A 20,350-nucleotide genomic window follows, 5' to 3' on the forward strand; every position below is an offset into this window, starting at 1 on the left:
TATGTCAATCAGTTGCCTCCTGAACACTCCCTACTGGGGATGTGCCCACAACCAAAGTACATGCCCTTGACCCGGAATCGAACCTGGGACCCTTGAGTCCGCAGGCCGACGCTCTATCCCAGGCATCCTCAAACTACGGCCCGCGGGCCACATGCGGGTGTTTTTGCCGTTTTGTCTTTTTACTTCAAAATAAGATATGTGCAGTGTGCATAGGAATTTGTTCATAGTTTTTTTTAAACTATAGTCCGGCCCTCCAACGGTCTGAGGGACAGTGAACTGGCCCCCTGTTTAAAAAGTTTGAGGACCCCAGCTCTATCCACTGAGCCAAACTGGTCAGGACTAGTTTTAGCATCTTTTGACGATTCTTGCCTAAGTCAAAATTTTCATTGAGCTATAACTCACATATAAAATGTACTACTTTCAAGTGTACAGTTCAGTGGTTTCAAGTATACTCACAAAGCTGTGCAACCATCACCGTGACCTGATTCCAAAACCTTTTCCTCACCGCAGAAAGAAGCCCTGCCCCCCTTAGCAACCATTCCCCTTTCCTCTGCTCCCTTCAGCCTCTGGAAACCACTCAGCTACTTTCTGTCCCTAAGGATTTGGCCATTTCAGGAAAATGGAAACCCACAATTATATGGCCCTTTGGGTCTGGCTTCTTTCATTTAACATATTTGCAAGCTTCACCCATAGGATAGTTTTAATCAATACTTCATTCCTTTTTATTTACCTAAGTCAATTATTACTATGGTTTTTGAAAAATTATATTTTAAACACATAGTTCTGTCTACATGTATGGGTCCACATCATTTTTACCATCCTTTGTCAGGAAGCTTTAGGAAAGCTGCACCGGGGAGGTGAACCGCAATAGGCAGGGTTCCCTTCCCCTGGAGCCCTTCCCCATCTCAGATCACAGGTCACCCCTCCCGGAGCTCCCAGGCCTCCCTGACACCCCAACAAACAGCTTTGTGCGCGTCTCCGCCCCGTCACCCGCAGGCTCCGCCCCCTCCCCAGGAGTCCCGCCCCGGCGGCCCCAGGGGAGGAAGTGACGCACCGGAAGTGTCCCTGATCCCCTCGCAGTGGGGGAAGGAATTAAACCCCCAAGATGGCGGCGGCGGCGGAGGAGAGGATGGCTGAGGAAGGAGGCGGCGGCTACGGCGACAGCGGCCCCTCTTCGGCCATCGGCTCTACCCAGCGGTTGCCCCCGCCGCCCGCGCCGCAGCCCCTGCAGCCGGGCTCCCAGGCGCCCCCAGCCCCGGCGCTGGCCCCGGACCAGCTGCCTCAAAACAACACGCTGGTGGCGCTGCCCATCGTAGCCATCGAGAACATCCTCAGCTTTATGTCCTACGACGAGATTAGCCAGCTCCGCCTGGTGAGGCCCCCCCGCCCCCCGGGACCCCGCCGCCCCGCCGCCGGGCCGAGGTCTGGGGAGGGACGGAGCGGGGAGCGCCTTCCCCGGGGAGGGAGCGCCCCGCGAGCCCAGCCGATGCCGGAGCGCGGCCCTCCCGCCCTCAAGTCTCCCCCGCTCGGCGCCTGTCAGCGGGGTTCGTCCCGAGCCCGCCCTTGCTTCGGGGCTGGGGGCGACTCTCTGGGGCCACCTCGCCCCCACCCAAGAAGCGGGGCGGGAGGTGGAGGGAGCGGGGCTCCCCACCTCTGCCCGGCCTGGGCGGGCACACCCGAGGGGGCTCGTCGGGTGCCCTTTGTACGCCACCCCCGGCCCGGCCGGGTTTGGGGGGACAAAACTCCCAAGGAGGCAGAGTGACCCCGCGACCCAGCCAGGGCCGGTGTGTCTGCTAGAGGACGTGTTGTCCCCCTTGTTGGAGAAGATAAAGTGGGGTGGGTGGGTTCTCCCCACATCCCCCCCCCCCCCAAGAGTGAAGCGACTTGCCCCTTGACCCGGGCTCTCTCTGGCAGCTCGTTGTCTAACCAGCGGTTGGCGCCCACCCGCCAGCTGCAGGAGTCTGCACCCCACAATCACAGCAGTCCGTCCGGCCAGGGACTTCCAGAGGGATGACTCGGCCTTTGGGGGTTATTTCACGCCAGAGGGCTGGCTGGAGGTCTGATGCAGGTCTTAGCTCAGACGTGTTTTGCTTCCTTTCCGTGAATTTATCGTCAAGTGGCAAGGAGATGAAGGGGGTGGACATCTTGAAGTGATTGCAACCCGATGCTGTGTAGACGCTAAGTCTGTGGTCGGGGTTGTTTTTAAGAGGACAAAGACGTGTTTCTGAATGTGCTGTGTCTAGCATTTTCTTACTCATCAATAGGTGTGTTTCAGGGTTAGACCTCCAGTTTAAAATGGATTGTAATGGCATTTTTTTAAAAGGAAATCACGCCATTTTTTTTTCAAACAAAGCTTATTGATATTAATTCAAACTGATGACTAATTTTATTTTTCTAGTCAACACAGCAGTTCATTCCAGCCTGCAGGATGGAAAATTCTTCAGTTGAAAAGTGTATTTCAGAATGGGTTGTCCCTGACTTTTCAACATATCTCACCCTTAGGATTTCATGTAGAATCTTAAATATTTCTTCAAATTTGTATAAAGAATGGTGTTTGAGCAGAGGCATGCATGGTGTCTGGGCATACATAACATTTGAATTGAGCCTTTCAGCCAGACAATAGCTTTGCAAAGCTTGGAATGGTCACAGTTCTGCTTTATATAAGTGTTGAGGAAAACTGGGGGTTTTGTTCTTTTGTTAGTTGTTTTACTTTTTTAAAAATTAAAAACCTTTTTAAAGGGGGGAAGAACTAGCCCATCCTAGGGGACAGTTAAAACACATCCCACAATCTATTAAGTGACATTTCTTCCAAGAGAAATATTCAGTTGCAGTTTTAATTTTTAAGCAGCTATCTCTCCTAGCCTTTTAAGGATTCAGATTTGTAGTTTCAAAGGTTTTTTCACAAGGAGCCCTTCCTGACCAACCCTCCGAGCCCCCCACCCCAAAGATGCTGCAGCCAGTTTGACATCTCAGAGATGTGTTTTTCTCTGCTTTAGCAAAAGGGAACTTACTCCTTTCTTTACTTGAGGTTAATGGGTAATTCTTCCATTAAATGAATACTCTTTTTCGGGATGGGGGGGCAGGTTGGAGATGCCTTTAGTTTTAGATTCTTTGGTTTGGTGTCATAGGGTACAATTTAGGTTAACATTTTCTTTCTAGCCACTAGATGTCAGCATTAAGTTTAATTATGCCCTTTAGATGAAATTGGCAGTCTAGAGACAGTGCCTGGTGGGTGCTCTACAGGCCTTTTCTACTTAAGTGCGCATTTGTGCCTTAAGAATTGTTTGCCAAAAAATCCAGGAACTTTAGTACGTATGGTGGTATGAAGCACAGAAATTACATAGTTCCTTTGGTTATTTTTTTTTTTTAGGGGAATTAAGGCTGGATATGGTTGGAAGGATTTGGTTTCATAAGCTAAATGTCAGCTACTCGGGCTTATTGGCTAGTTTATGTATGGTTCAGGTGTTTGTTTTTCCTCCTTCCCAGCTGACTTGCCTGATTAGGACCACAGTCATAATTCTGTTAGCATCTAAATTAGAGAACAGGTATAAAACAGGTACTTACTATTCTATATTTTCTTTAAAAGATTTGCTCTACGTTGAAATTGCTGGTGTGACATTTTTCAGTGATTTGTGCAGTTCGGTTGATAACAAGCTTTGCTTCCTGTCGCTGTGAATAATGAAATTGGACTCTCCAGTCCAGTCATTTCCAAAGGACTGGCCAAGTGCCTTATTAAGTCCTTTGCTTGTTTGTTTTTCTGCCATCGAGTTGCTCCAAAAATGTACCCCGAGCTTGGAAATCCAGGTTACACAGGATTTTAAGTACTTAACTTTAAGTATTTAATTCCTCTAGTGAATTTAAAATTATTTGGCTGGACTCAACTTTTGTAATGACAAAACCTGTACTTTGAGTTGTTTTCCTAGTAAGTCAGACAGACTTGTGCTGATGCAGCAGTAGACGTCACCGAGGCCCTTTGACAGGCAGGCGAGTGTTTGAAACGGGAGGCAAAGGTCAAGGAGCAGAGTAAAGCCACCTGGAAAGGAGCAGGGGAGGCTTTTTGAGGTTTTAGGGAGCTCCTATCAGATACTCTGTGGGGGGCTAGTGGAGTGCCTGTAAATGTAATGGGATCCTGTTAGTGGCTCAGGACATACGCTTTCCTGAAGGTCAGATTCAGAAGTCCTGCACATTATCTGGAATGAAACTTTTCCGTTGATAACAAAATATACAAATACATGCTTTTGTCTCTAGCACTCTAGCTAGTTAAATCTGTTATCCATTTGTAATTCCTTTCACATCTTTTCTTCCAATGTTAGAAAATTTCAGTTATAGAGAGGGGTGATGGGTAGGAAAATTTAAGGAAAATGAGAAACCATTACTTTTTTCTTTTTTTAAACCAGGCAAGCTGTCTTCATATCTCTTGCTCTGCCTCAGTGGTTCTCAACTTTTTTGTTTCGAGACACCTTTACAATCTTAAAAGTTGCTGAGGACCCTAAGAGTTTACCTTAGAAATTTCTAGAAAGCACAAGAATATACAGTATATCAGCTGTCAGAACAATGTCCTCAGATGTTGTGTTGCCTCCGGAAAACTCCACTGTATGTTGTGAGAGAATTGAGAGTGAACATGGCAGATAACATCTTAATATTATGCAAATAGTTGGCCTCCCAAACTCATGAAAGTATCTTGGGAATCCCAGGGGTCCCTCCCTAGACCACACTTTGGGAACCACTGCTCCTCTTGTTGTGTCATAGAGAATACACTCCCTTTATTGCTGCTTTTCCTTTTTTCTTTACAATCTCATCACCAGGTCATTGATTTTATTAAGAGGTGCTTAAGTTCAAGTAAGAGATTGTAATATTTGGGGGGTAATTCCTTCTTCCTATAGACTCTAGTCCGAGAGTGAAGGGGTTCATCAGGCACTCTGTCAGGATCTTCACTGGAGCAGTGTTCCTTGAGCACACTCAGACCGCACCAGGACCACACGTGCAAGCAGATACATACAAGGGTGTCGGGGTAATCGGGAGGGTTTATCAGGACAGGCTGCTTCAAGACAATGAGTTTTTATCCAGTGAGTAAAGGTAGAAGAATGTTCCTCTCAGAAAAACAAAACAAAACAACAACAGACGGATAGTGGAACAAAACAATTGCAGAAGGGTGTCTTAGATTAAAGTGAGATTGGTTTGGGATGTGTGAAGTTTTAGATGTCCTGGACTAGTGATCAGACTCCCCCCTACTTTCTACCATTTTATTTTACAGACTTGTCAAATTTAAGGAACTGTTTTTGAGAATCTCTGGGGTTGACAACTTGTGGTGGGGGAAGCAAGTAAGGATGTTAAAAAAGAACAATAGCTTCTATCTCTTATAATCATTTCATAAAAAAAAAGAAACCAGATATACCTGTATGTCCTGGTAAACTGAGAGCTGTGGATTCTTACAATGTTGAAGAAGGTGCTATCTTAAAGGATGGCTTCTGGCCCTCGTTGGTTTGGCTCAGTGGGTAGAGCATCAGCCTGTGGACTGAAGGGTCCTGGGTTCCGTTCTGGTCAGGGGCACATGACCAGGTTGTGGGCTCGATCTCCAGTGCAGGAGGCAGCCGATCAATGATTTCCTCTCATCACTGATGTTTCTCTCTCTCCCTCTCCCTTCCTCTCTGAAGTCAATAAAAATACTTTTTAAAAAGGATGGCTGGTGTGGCTGAGTGGTTGAGCATTGACCTGTGAACCAGGAGGTCACGGTTTGATTACCAGTCAGGGCACATGCCCGGGTTGTGGGCTGGATCCCCAGTAGGGAGGGTGCAGGAGGCAGCCAGTCAATGATTCTCTCTCACCATTGATGTTTCTATTTCTGAAGTCAATAAATATTTAGTCAAAAAATATATATGAAAAGAACTGTTTTCCTTAATACCTTTAATTTGACATGTGATTTAGGACGTATCTATTATTTAATATTAGAGTACTAATGCTTTTATTAGCATAAACCAGTTTGAATTTTTTTTGTCCCTGTATTCCCAGGACGAAGCAAACTTGTATCAATAGTTTCAGCAGGTATTTGTCAAACATTTGTGCTTGGGTGTTATGAGAGAGAGAAAAAAGTATAAGACAGCCCCTGCCTGATTGACTTGATCTTGATACAGATTTATCTCACTCTTTCCCTGTCACCATCAACATCTGTACAATGAGAATTAATGTTCAGGTTGATAACTGAGTCACTGCAAAATTGTCAGGGATCAAAGAACAAACAAACAGATACTAAGTACTAGGTCTCATTAAGATAAGAAAGATGCTGAGATATCTCAGAAACATAACTAAGTATATGGAGCATAGTTTCTAAATTAGTACTAAGTTAAAATTTATTTAACATAGTTTTTATGTAACACTTTAGAGTTTACTAAATGATTTAGCATGTATTGTTCCGTTTAATCCTCATGATGTCCCTGAGGTAGATACTATCCACATTTTACAGGTGGCTGACTCAGGTTTTCAAATGGTAGCTGACTTGCTCAAGAGAGCATAAAGACTGGACTCAAATTTAGGTGTTTTGATCCTGTGCTCTTGCTGTATATAAACATCATATTCCTTAAAGATTCAAAATAGTTGAGAGTCTGCTACACATGTTTAGATTCTTTGGAGGACATCATAGTATCTGGAATAGAGAAACTGTCTATAGTTAACCCAAATCACTAGTAGAAATGAGTAAGAATTCTCATTCCAGCTATAGGTCATATAAACTTTGTGAGATGTTGGACTCTAGCTCGAATATACATTTTTTTAAAATATATTTTTATTGATTTCAGAGAGGAAGGGAGAGGGAGAGATAGAAACATCGATGATGAGAGAAAATCATTGATTGGCTGCCTCCTGCATGTCCCCTACTGGGGATTGAGCCCACAACTCGGGCATGTGCCCTTGGCTGAATCGAACCCAGGACCCTTCAATCCACAGGCTGATGCTCTATCCACTGAGCTAAGCCAGCTAGGGCTGAATATACATTTTTACCTAAGAATTTCCCTTGTTTCAAACCATTAAAAACCTTTGAATATATTATCTTATTGATCTTCAGGACTACAGTTTCTGACCATATTAGTGGGGATACATTTAGAACTATTAACAAATACCTAAATTAAAAGATAAGTTTTCCACTTCACCGGTGTGGCTCAGTGGTTGAACGTTGACCTATGAACCTGGAGGTCGTGGTTCCATTTCCGGTTAGGGCACATGCTGGGTTGGAGGCTCTATCCCCAGTGAGGGGGAGGAGGGTTGCCGGAGGCGGCCAATCAGTGATTCTCTTACATCATTGATGTTTCTATCTATCTCTCCCTCTCCCCTCCTCTCTGAAATCAATAAAAATATATTTTTTAAAAAGAAAAGTTTTCCTTGCCTACACATATTAACTTTTAATGCATTATTGTCAGAATTGCAAAGTATGAGGGATTCACCCACATATGACTCAAGGATTCAGGCCGTAAATGGGAACAATACTAGCACAGAGAACTTGCATTGTTCAGTTATGAGTCTTAAGTTAATTGTCTGTCATTAATTTGATTATTACTTTCTAAAATTCTTCTTTCTCCTCCTCTCTCCCTGTAGGTTTGTAAAAGAATGGACTTGGTCTGCCAGAGAATGTTGAATCAGGGATTTCTAAAAGTGGAGAGGTACCATAATCTGTGTCAGAAACAAGTCAAAGCACAACTCCCAAGGTGTGTCGTGGCTGGCAATGGCAATGCTTTACAACTGGGGATTTTGTTTGTGTGTTTCTTGATTTGTGCTTGGGTGTTATGAGAGAGAGAAAAAAGAATTACTTTTAGTATCAGTATTTAAAATATGTTTTATTTGTTAGTCATTTGTAGTAAAGGGGTACCCAGATCTCAATAAGAGATATTTTACTGTAATTTGCTCCCTCTCGTCATTTCTGTTCAACATTTTACTGGAGGTTCTAGCCAAGGCAGTTAGGGAAGAAAATGAAATAAAAGACATTCTTGTTGAAAAGAAGGCATTTCTCTCTCTGTTCACAGATGACATAATCTTTATGTATGGAACCTTATACATAAAGAATACACTAATTAATTAATAGAGCTAATAAATGAGTAGGGTAGGGATATAGGATACAAGATTGATATACAAAAATCAATTCTGTAATTGGATACACTAGCAATAAACAATCCAAAAATGAAGAGCACAATCCCATTTATAATAGCACCAAAAATAATAAAATACTTAGTAATAAATATTACAAAACAAGTGCAGGACTTGTACATTGAAAACTACCAAACATTGTTAAGAGAATTTAAAGAGGAATTAGGTGGAAAGACATTCCATGCTGAGGGATTGGAAGATTTTCTATTAAGATGGCAGTACTCCCTACATTGATTTGTACATTTAATGCAATCCCCAATAAAATCCTAGCTGTCCTTTTTGAAGATATTGGTAAGCTGATTTTACTATTTCTCTGGAAATACAAAAGACTCAGAATAATAAAAAACAATCTTGAGAAAGAACAGAGTAGTTGGAGGACTACCACTTTCCAATTTCAAAACTTACTACAAAGCTGTAATAAAACAATGTGGTACTGACTCAAGGACACACATAGAGGTCAGTGGAATAGAACTGAGAGTCTGTAAAATAAACCTTACATTTTTAACAATTGATTTTTAACAAGAATGCCAAGACAGTTCAGTGGGGAAAGAATAATGTTTTCAACAAATGATGCTGGGACAACGGGGTATCTACACACAAAAGAAGAAGGTTGGACTCCTTCACACCACATACAAACGTTAATTCAAAATAGGTCATAGGCCTACTTGTAAATGTCAGTGCTATACTGTAAACCCTTAGATGACCTTGGGTTAGGCACTAGGTAGGTTCTTAGGCATGACACCAAAAGTTCAAGCAGCAGCAGAAAAAGGCAAACTGGACTTGGTCACCATTTAAAACTTCTTTGTCTCAAAGGACAACATCAAGAAAGTGAAAAGACAATCCACAGTTTGGGAGAAAATATTTGCAGCTTATACCGCTAATAAAGGACTTGTGTCCAGATTGTCTGAGAAACTCTTAGAACTCAACAATAAAAAGACACGCCAACTTAAAAATGGGCCAAGGATTTTCATAGACGTGTCTCCAGAGAAGACATGCTGAAGATCTGCAGGCCGTGAAAGATGCTCAGCATCGTTAGTCATCAGGGCATTGCGAATCAGACACCTAGATCCCCCTTTACACTAAGGAGGATGGCTCAAATAAAAAAGACAGACAATGCTGGGAAGGGTGTGGGCAAACGGGGACATTCATAAATCACTGATGGAATTACAAAATGGCCCAGCCATTTAGAAAACAGCTTGTTCCTCAAAAAGTTAAGCATAGTGTTCCCACTTGACCCAGCAATTTCACTCCTAGGTATAGAACCAAGAGAAATTAAACTGTGTGAACCCAAAAGCTTAGATATGAATGTTCGCGGCAGCATTATTCATGACAGCCAAAAGGTAGAAAGAACCCAAAAGTCCAACAGCTGATAAATAGATAACCAAAATAATGATATGACCGGTAATAGAATGTCCCTTGGCCATCACTGTGCTAAATGAGAGGAGATGTACACAGAATGCCACATACTACACAAATCCAGTTATCTGAAATGTCCAGAATAGGCAAATGCATAGAAACAGAAAGCAGGCTAGTGGTTGCCAGAGGCTGGGGAATGGGAGTGACTGATAATGTGTTTGGGCTTGCTTTCTGTAGTAATGAAAATGGTCTAAAATTCGAGGTGGTGATGGGTCCACAACTCTGAATACACCCAAACCACTCAACAGTACATTTTAAACATGGCTTTTATTCTATCTGAATTATTTCTTAATAAAACTTTAACAAGTTTAAATGAGTTCATTTTATAGGCCAAAAGATACAATCTCTATCTATACGTCCAAGTGTAATTCTTTCATTTTTCTAATTTCTCTGATTCTAACAGCCATTAGGCTTGATATAGGCCAAAAAAAAAAACACAACATGATTTTTTTTTTCTAAGTATTTTGTCAGTAAGTGCTAGTCATTAGCAAAGATTTCTGGACATGATTTATTTATCCTTATAGTTGAATTATGATCCAATTGTAGATTTCTAATTGGACATGCAAATGTTAGGTTGTTTCATTAAGATGTTTGGATTGGTTACCGCTGTAGTCCACAGCGCATCTTTAAAGGTTGCTTTTCTAATTATAGGAGGGAGTCAGAAAGGAGAAACCATTCATTAGCTCGTCATGCAGACATCCTTGCTGCCGTGGAAACCAGGCTTTCACTGTTAAACATGACTTTCATGAAGTATGTGGATTCCAATCTCTGTTGCTTCATCCCAGGAAAGGTAAAATACAACTGCGTACTTAGAACAGCCGGATTGTACTATGTAAACTTCATTATAAAGTTACAGTGATTTTTAAATGTCAGAGTTGTTCCTAATTCCCTGGAATGAGTTTTTGTGGATGGATTTGTATAGCTTCTTTCTGTACAGTACCTAATAGAAATGAGTCATTTGTGTGTTCTTTATATTTAAAATGTTAATTATGAAATATACAGTAGGAGCCCTGCTGTTCTTTAGAGAAGCCTGTTAAGAGTTCATATTCAAGAGAAAAACTTTTGAGCTTTTACTTTTTGTTAAGATGCCAGAGATACCGCAGCAATGAACAAGATAAGTATTGTCCTGCCTTCAAGATTGTTATAATTTAGGGGCGGGGGTGGAGTAGGAGGGACAGGCTGGGTTTTGTTTTATTTGAGAAATGTTTCATGAGAACTTTATAAAACATCCAGATTTGAAAAGAATGAATAATTATATAGCAATATACTCAGAGCTAAGTAATAGTGCTGTTTAACCCAGAAATAAGTATATGTGGCATATTTCTGTTACTAAGTTAAAAGGCCCCAGTATTTAGTATGCTACTCATACCTTCAGTAGTATCATCCTTCTTGAATTGAGTGTAAATTCAGATGAACTATGTCTATATCCTTTTTTTATATGGAAGGGTGGAGGTGGAATTAAAGGTCATTTTGCTACTTATTTGATACTAGCAAAAGTACCAACATGGTTAAAACTACCTAGTAAAATCGAAATGTTCTTTTTTTTGTTATTTCCATAGATGATTAACATTGGGATTATTTTGTACGCACTTTCTCTATTTTCAATTTTATGTGGTATTTATGGTATATCTCACTTTCCTCATATTAACTACATTGCTTTTTGTAAGATACTCTAAAAGGGTGACCAGTTAGAAATTTTAGATTCTGATTACACACACACACACACACACACACATTTTTAAAATATATTTTTATTGATTTCAGAGAGGAAGGGAGAGAGAGAGATTGAAATATCAATGATGACAGAGAATTGGCTGCCTCCTGCACACCCCTCTCACTGGGATTCAGCCTGCAACCCAGGCAAGTGCTCGTGACTGGGAATCGAACCATGATCTCCTGGTTCATAGTTCGATGTTCAACCACTGACCCACGCCAGCCCGGCTAGATTCTGATTCTTAATGCCAGATTGTATCCTGATCTGATCAATAGGCCTTATCTCTTAAGTATTCCTGGGAAGTTCATTGAACTAGTTATCCCCTTTAGCCTCATTTTTATTGCATATCTCCTTGTTAAGAATATGAATATTTAAGAAACATCTTGCCGTTTTCATGACCTCAGAGGCAATTCAGTCAGCTATTACTAACAAGAGTTGAGTTGTTTGGGCAGAGTCCATGTGGCCTGCAAAGCCCAAGGTAGTTAGCATCTGGCCTTTATAGAAGTTGCTAATCTTTTTCTAATTCATTAGGATCGTGTGATTGGAATGATGATCTTTACTGTCTAAACAAATGAAGTCAAATCCATTTTTTTAAGAAAACGTGTTGACCTCTCGCTTCTAGCACCAAAATAAAAGGACAAAACCGAGGTGGCCGCCGTGGAGAATGTCTTAACTTTCCAAGATGCAGTAGGTCCCCGTGGGCATTTGCTCTGGGCAGCTCCTTACTGCAGCCTTGCCCTTGCCCTCAGGAGAGGAGCGGCTGAAAAGGAATTTTGTGCCTAATTTTATCATATAGGCAGCTGCCTATCTCTTTCTCTTGCCATTGCCCTCATCTTATATTTATGAAATACTTTCTAATTCTCAGAGCATTTATATATATTATCTCATTACTTTCCATCACAGCCATGAAAGGTAGAAGTATTATTCCTATTTCATTGATCAGAAAACTGAGGCCTTTGGTGACAGCAAGCAAGTGGGATTGGAGGAGACCTCATTCTAATCCATAGCACGTTTTAGAGAAACAAAACCTCCAGAGACAGAGCACGGTGGCGGTCAGGCGGGGTTCCTGGGGCTCTGGGAGACGCATTCGGGCTAGAGTGAAGTGGGTTTGGAGGATTAGCAGAATATGGGTGTGGGTAATCCCTCTACCCCTGCTTGCACACAGGATTTAATGTCTTAGTTTAGTCCTCTAGTCTTTAGCATGTGTATATCCCTCTTTGTGGGATTTTTTTAATATATGTCTCCCCAATTAACACTGTGATTTTCTTCAGGGCAGGAGCTATATTCATCCTGATTCTTTAGCCCCAGCACAGTGCCTGGTACTTACTAAATGTAAGTATGAAACACAAAGTATTCTATCGAGGCCAAAGCCGAGTGTTCCAGGTGGTAATATCATCAGTGGTCAGTACATCAGTTAAATCATCCTACAGATTTTTACAGGAATTGCAGAACAAGCAGTCACTTCTCTCCCCATTTAACTATTTTCCTATATATCTCGAAAGTGCTAATGAGAGCTCGTTGTTTTAGGTTATTGATGAGATTTACCGTGTGTTGAGATATGTCAACTCTACCAGAGCCCCTCAGCGAGCTCATGAAGTGCTTCAGGAGCTAAGGGATATTTCCTCCATGGCAATGGAATACTTTGATGAAAAGATTGTTCCAATTCTAAAGAGGAAACTACCAGGATCAGATGTGTCTGGAAGACTCATGGGCTCGCCTCCAGGTACCTCTTGACTTGACTCTGTTCAGTGTGTCATGTTCCTATGTAGATGAGATAACCTGCTCTTTCCCTGTTCGATCATATATCTGAACTTGCCTGGGTCTGTAAATATGTATCTGCATCGTCATTATTTTTTTAACGATCACCAGCTGCCCAAATACCAAAAAATTACGCTTCCGAAACCTCTTGATGTCGATTCCACAAGTAGAGCAATCAGGCTGCTCTGCGTGCGCCACTCACGACAGAAGCCCTTTTTTGCAACATCATTTTTAATGACAAATTGATTATAGACCATACCACTGCCATTAAGCACATTTGTCTCTAGTTTTTCAGTATTTAAACTACACTCAAAAGAAGAGTCTTGTGGCTAAATTTTTATGCATATCCATACCTATGGACCTAAAATAAATTTATTACAGTAAAATTGCTCAGTTAAAAGCTATATATAGATATATTTTTGATATTTCCAACTAGTTAATATTCATTATCCTAAAACAATTGCATATACCAGATAAAATTCCTCATGGAAATAACCAGTTAATTATTTCAGCCCCCAGAGTGTCCAGCTGCTACTTCAAAAGACAGGGTGCATGGGCTATTGTGAACACTGCCACTTCTGTGGTAGCTGTTTTACAAAAGGACATGGGAGCCTAGAGATTTGTGCCCTTATCTACTGAAGGACTAAATTGTTCAGTGTTCTCAGTCCTTGCAAATAGGTTTTTTTAAAACTTTGGTAAAACATTTTGTTCGGTAGTTAGCTCCCTGGAGTACTTACTCAGTGGGGTAACTGAGCGCCTCTCTGTAATTTAATAATAAAGCTATGGCATCTCAGCATTAATAACATACCTACTATTTATTGAGTACTTAATATGCGCACAGCACTGTACTGTGTCCTGTGGAGACTAAAAGGAAGTGTAATACGTGGTATCTGCCCTCAAGGATCTTATTATTCCAAAAGGTAAGACATATCCAGACCCAAAGTTCAGTTATCGTAGGCAACAGAAATATTTTAAAGGAGTGTCCATTTAAATGCCAGATGAGTAGCAGAGACAGAATCTTAAGATCAGATCATTGTTGGCTGGACTGACAAGACTTCACAAGAGGTAAAATTGACCTGAGCGCTAATGGATGAGTGGAAGTTGGATAAACAGAGAGAAGGAAAAGATTCTGGTATGTAGATGGACAAGGAGGAAAATAGCATGGGGTTAGGGTATGAACGGATCCCTCTGGTCCTTTTAGAAAACCTTCAGGAGATAAGGTGGTGGTTGTTGTTTTGTAAAATAGGTTATTAGTTTAAAATAGTGATTTTTATGTCCGTGCAACATTGTATTCCTAACACAGAATAGTTCCAGAGCCTTCCTGCACGTGTCAGAAAGTCTCCATGAAAAGTCTCCATGATCGTCAGGAGCGGTGTCCATTTGTGCTTGAAGTTGGGGCTTTAGCATGTAACTAAGTGCAGTGAGAATTTAAGAACATGATAGGTCTACGTCTGACTCCAATGTTTATGTTGGCTTCGGTGAAATAAGATAGAAAGTCCAAAAGTGTTTTATAGTATTTTAAATCCAAGTTTATGCCATTAAATGTTCTCCACTTGCTGGCAATCCATACATTGCCACATGAACATGAGAATCAGAATTCAGACTCATTTATAGTTAAAACCAAGTGTCTGAGTAGAGTAATCCAGTAGACAAACTAGATTGCAAAAAAGAAATGATCAGAAGTGGTAGAAGGACATTCCATTTCAAAATAAGTTTAATTAATGAAGTGTTACTGGTAGTGTGACATTTTAAGTGACTAACTGGCTGTTTTAAACTATTTTCCCACAGTTCCAGGACCTTCTGCAGCCCTAACAACAATGCAGCTCCTCTCCAAGCAAAACCCTTCAAGACAAGAGGTTACCAAACTCCAGCAGCAGGTTAAGACAAATGGTGCTGGCGTGACTGTTCTCAGGCGTGAAATTTCCGAGCTCCGCACCAAAGTGCAAGAACAGCAGAAACAGCTTCAGGACCAGGACCAGAAACTGCTAGAGCAGACCCAGATCATAGGTGAACAGAACGCGCGGCTGGCGGAGCTGGAGCGCAAACTGCGAGAAGTCATGGAAAGCGCTGTAGGAAACCCCTCAGGGGCTGGGCAGAGCGAAGAGTCTCCCCGGAAACGGAAAAAGGCAGCAGAAGCCATAGACTCTCTTAGGAAGTCCAAACGTCTCCGGAGCAGAAAGTGAATGGGAACGTGCTCCCGGCTCCAGAGGAAGGCCTGGCTTAGTGGCTTGAGCAGTCATGCATATCAGGACACCGTGAGCAACATGGCGTCCCCTAGGCTTCTAGGCGCTCAGAACACAACTTCAACCTGAACTCTCATGGTTGGGACATTCTTTCCCCGCTTCTCCTGGTTGAACTGACGCACAGAACCTTTTTACTTTGCAATAGATTTGTACTAACCAGACCTATTCTATCATGTTTTGAGGAGTTAACTTTTTTTCTGTGCAGCTCTGTTTAAAGTAAGTTTATTTGTTTCTGCATATATGCACATTACTTAAGGATCTTAAACCAGTCTTGACAGACTAGAAGTTTAATACAGAAAATGTCCTGTTCACTTGAAAGAAAAGACCTACTTTTTAAATGGACAGTATCTTGTTTAAAAAAACAAAGTTGACTTTTTGTTATAAGTGACCTTTGTCTGGAATGTCTGAAAAGTAGTAAATGCTTTTTGGTATTGAAGTAATGGGTAACTAAAACGGACTTCCATAGTATTGACTGTAGAAGGGGCCTCTACAGTATTGACTATATATTTTTATAAACTACTGGCAAGGGATTTTATGCAGTTATATCATGTTTTCAGTTCTCTTTGGGGCCACATTGTACGTTTGCATGGATGGATGCATGCATTGCCTAGGCAACTCACTTAAAAAGCTCTTGCACTGGTATTGATCTTGAACCTCTATACTTCTCCACTTGTTAGAGCAGCAGCTGAGTTAATTTAAGCACTTAACATCTGCCACCACAACAGCTGGCCTCTGGGGGAGGGGGTTGTGAGTCCATTTGTCCTCCAGTTTTACAGGAACAATAGAGCATTAAAGCCCATTGCTTTATCTGTTCTCTGTAGGGTCCAGGTACACTGGCTAAGGCAGAACCCCAAATCCAAGGCTCTCTCTATCGATATCAGACCTCTGATTACTAGTACTTTTCCTTACTCACCACTGTGTGTGCTCCTTGATCAAGTGTGATGACCAGTGGAGTGAGTAGGGGACCCAACCTGTGGGATGCAGTTTTGCCATTGAAAGAAAGTTCATTGAGGAACACTGTTCCGTGAAAAAGCATTTTGATCATTTCATTTCTGGGGGATAACCTGAGGGAAGCTTTCTTATATTAATTTCAAGCTTTCCTTGTCCTCAACTTTAAACAAAAGCTTTAATTTCGTTTGCACTCCTGTGTTGAGCTTGTAACTGGAAACGCATGTCTTGCACTGTTCAACCTTCTAAGTGGTCACTTTAACAGCCTCCAAATTGTGTACAGTGGTTACTTTCCCCAGTTGTATATTTTTGAGACATTCAGATATTACTGTTCTAGTTTTATTTTAATGTACTAAATTATGTCATTATTTGACTATTGTTTTAAACAACTGTTGCCTTGGGCTTCAGTTATTTAAAATAAATTTAGGTGTAATGTAGAAAACTGTCCCTTTCCAGGTGGGAATTAGTACCTGTATAAAACCTAAGGTTTTGGTAAGTACCTTAGTTGAATAAAAGCACAAAGTTGTCACCTTTTTTTATCCGTCCAACATCACATGGTTCTGCATCCTTCAGATTAACCTCACCAAATGGAACTTTTTCTGACCCATTTTTTATATTGTCCTTACATAATATTGTCCTTAGATTTTGATCAATTCTATGTCTAACTTTGAAACTCCATTTACGATGTAGTATGTTTTCACTGAAAAAACCATAAAGTAACTTCCAAGTGTTTCATGGTTTGTTGGGAAGGTAATTTTAAAATAAACAATTATTTGTCAGCCAAGGTCATCCGTAAAAGTCCCTGTCTGGAAGTCATTTTCTCAGCAGGTCTCATTTTTTGTTAACATAGGATTTAGCCATATTGTCATAACTTTGGAAGAGGCCTACTGGAATAGTCATGGCCTTTAACAGTCTGCTTTCCTGGTAACAGGAAGACTTTTTAAGTAACAAAGTACATGTTTACAGGTTTACAAAGTATGATTCTTATGCATCAAAGGGATATAACCTCAGATGGTTTCTTTAATAGTTGTTACTGAATTCTTTCAAGTTGCCTGGGTTTCTTTAGAAACTATCTAGATGCCCTAAATGTATCTGTAGTCTTCCACTAGCGAACACGAGTATTTGGCTTTCATTACAAGCTTTTACACATTAGAAGGTAGATTTTGTTTTGAAATCCAAATTTCTACAGTGTACATTTGTAATCACCTGTCCGTAAGATTAATGAGTTGCGATTGTTAATGCATGAATGTTCCATAACAGTCGGAGAATAAAACACTACAGTTCTGTTGTTTAAGTCTTAAATCTTACTTAGACCATCCAGCTAAAACATGTTATGGTATTGCCTTGACTGATTTGGTAGCTTTTATACTTGCTTTTGGATAGCATAATGGTATTTAAGGTTCAACAAATCACAAATCCTTTTGATCAGCTTAAACTGACATATGTTGTAGGTAAATTGTAAACTAGCCTCCCAGAGAGAGAACCATCCTGCCTGGATCTTACGTCAATAATGTAAATGCCACAATGCCAATGTCCTAGAACAACATTTCATGAAATATTGTCATCTTCCTTGGCTGGTTTTCTGAGGAGATGTCTCTATTTTAATGGGTCATTCCCACTTAAGAGGTGATTATGGTACAACAGTGCAGACAGATCCAAGGTGAAAAGGCATATATAAGAGAAAAAGAACACTGCCCCCCACAGGATCCTCGGCTTATCTCCTACATGGACTTGGCTTGGTTTCCACATGGGCTGAAATAGGAATTTCTTTCAGAACCTGAGGTTAGAGAACCTGCTGTTTTTTAAAGCTCCTCTTTGGATGTCCAGAACTTGGAAATAGCGGGGCAAACACAAGTGTATTCAGAGTAATCGTGCTTTACAAACGACTGGGGTGCCATGCAGTCTGAAGCCACTGGTTTTGGAAGCAGCTTCTTTTTGTAAACCATGTTTTTTGGAGTACTGAACTTTCTAGGGGCTTGCCTTAATCTCTATTTAGTAGTTCCGAGATGTATGCTCTATTATTCTACTTGTTAAAATGTTAAGATATTCTATGTAGCCCCAAAGGTGGGTAAAAGTATAAATAATGCCTAAATAAATAAGCTAAAAGGTGTCACTACAGCTGGATTTTTGGGAGAAAACGAACATATGAACATAGGCTATGTATAATAAAAACAATGGCACCTTAAGATTGCACTATTTTATGCATTATTTTCTATGCCATTTCATAGCCTGCACTTTAATCTCCAAAGAAATGATGTATGATGTCCCAGTTGTCCCTTATTATTAATAAACTTTTTCTTAAGACAGGGCACTTAGTTCTATTTTACTATACTGAATCAGTTTCTTGGACGTGATTCCTTTTTTTGAGTTCTCTATTTCCTTAGCCATAATATTTTCTAGGATCTAGGAACTCCCTATCTTGTCGGCGTCCACATGTAAATGTAAATGTAATTTTACATTTAATGTAATGTAATTTTACATTTTAATGTAATGTAAAATCTCATACTTGGTGATCAGCACGTTTTTATATCCTGCTCTAGGCATGAGTACCAGTGTGTTAACACTTAAACCGTCTACAAGTGTCATATGCTGTAAGATTTGAAGCCAGGAATAAAAGACATTCTGAAAAGAAATGTCCTATATAATGCGGCCTCTTGCAAACAGCTGTTTCTAATATAAAATCCAATTTGACATGCCATCCAATTCTTTGGCTTGGGATCTATCTGAATTAACGAGTCCACAAAAGATTAGTAAGTTAAAACCACTTAAATGTAACAAAATCCTATAGCCTGCCATTCTGAATCGAAATGTTTTTCAAAGATGCTAAAGTCATCTACAAAATGAAACTAGCAATTGGTTGGCTGCTGTGTACCATGATTTTATTTTTAATAGCAATATACGTATAATCATGATAAATATGGTAGGCTCGAGTCATGGTGGCCTATGTCAGCTCCCTAAGAATTTGTTCAATTTCTGAAGTCAAAAAAAGTAAATCCAAAACTTTACCTGTTGTGTCTGAAGGGAATGATGGGGTTTAGAAGCAAGTAATCTATTAGGTCCACGGCCAAAGTATACCGGTCCATATTCAAAACTCTACCGAAAGTTTAGAAGTGTTCAAAACTCCTTTATGTGGTACCATGTCTGTTTACTTATGCTCATGAGCAACCATAAATTGCCAGCTTACCTTCTGGAATGTTCGTTGTTATGACCTAATTCAGTTATTGGAAAGTGGAAAACACCTCCCAGTCACACCACAGGGTACGGAAATAAAAGTGTTGTTACCAGCGCTGCCTGTTTGCTTTGTATTTCATGTGCAAAGGGTTCTGGAGCTCCACTTCGCACAAATGCCATGGGGAAAGCTCGCTGCCTCCTTGAAGCTGTCGAGTGTGTGTTTTACATGTTACCGAGTCCTCACAGCTGCTCTATGAGGTGGGTTTTTCTCTAGGTAGGGATGTTCAAATTTGGGTTAAGCAACACGTCCACGATGCTACTATACAAGTAAATGCCAGACCTCCCTGCCTCCAAGGCTGCTGTACTTCCTGCTCCATCCACTACACTAAATTCTACAACAGCGGGGAGCTATGACACGAGAGCACGTCCGTTCTAAACTTAGGAGTAAATATATAGACGAGCATCCTATAGATCCACTAGAAGCAGCCAGTGTCCAAATCCCTCGTGTTAAGAGTAACATACAGAACTCAAAACCTGGAAGAGGCGGGGCTCGGAGGAGGCAATGGTTTCACCCGAGGCATACGGGCAGAAAGAATTGAGAGGGCTTCTAGACCCTGTGATCTTGAGGAGGAGGCAGTCCTAGCGGATGTGGTCTGAAGCCCTCACTGGCCCACAGTCGCTTTACTCTATGCTGCCAATCAGTACAAAATTAGTGACCGCTGATTTTTTATTTATTTTTTGCCCTGCCAGGAAGAATACTGGTTCTCTCTTCAAAATTCCTTCCAGCTCCAAAACTATTCCAAATTCCAATGAAATGTAATCACACACATTAATCTCACCCCCTTCTGTAAAGATGGGACTGGTAAAGAAATGGCTCAGAACAAAATCTGCAGGAAGAGCTAGGATACGTGCTTTAGCCACTTTGTCTAGAACGTAGATGTTCAGAAAAGAGGTCAGAGATGACTCTGTG

The 20,350-nt window shown here is 41.0% G+C and overlaps 2 protein-coding genes across 2 annotated transcripts in view; one reads left to right on the forward strand and one right to left on the reverse strand.

Moving 5' to 3' along the window:
* TP53BP2 (tumor protein p53 binding protein 2) overlaps window positions 1-20,350 on the reverse strand; it is a 107,932-nt gene that overhangs the window by 87,228 nt on the left and 354 nt on the right. The window lies entirely within an intron of this gene.
* Window positions 1,089-20,051, forward strand: FBXO28 (F-box protein 28). Its single transcript, XM_079763638.1, has 5 exons — window positions 1,089-1,372; window positions 7,585-7,694; window positions 10,198-10,336; window positions 12,788-12,983; window positions 14,807-20,051. The coding sequence occupies exons 1-5, from the start codon at window positions 1,106-1,108 to the stop codon at window positions 15,199-15,201; spliced, it is 1,107 nt and encodes a 368-aa protein (XP_079619764.1). The 5' UTR covers window positions 1,089-1,105; the 3' UTR covers window positions 15,202-20,051.

This window comes from Cnephaeus nilssonii (genome assembly GCF_951640355.1).
Source record: "Cnephaeus nilssonii genome assembly, chromosome: 23".
In the NCBI taxonomy this organism is placed as follows: Eukaryota; Metazoa; Chordata; class Mammalia; order Chiroptera; family Vespertilionidae; genus Cnephaeus; species Cnephaeus nilssonii.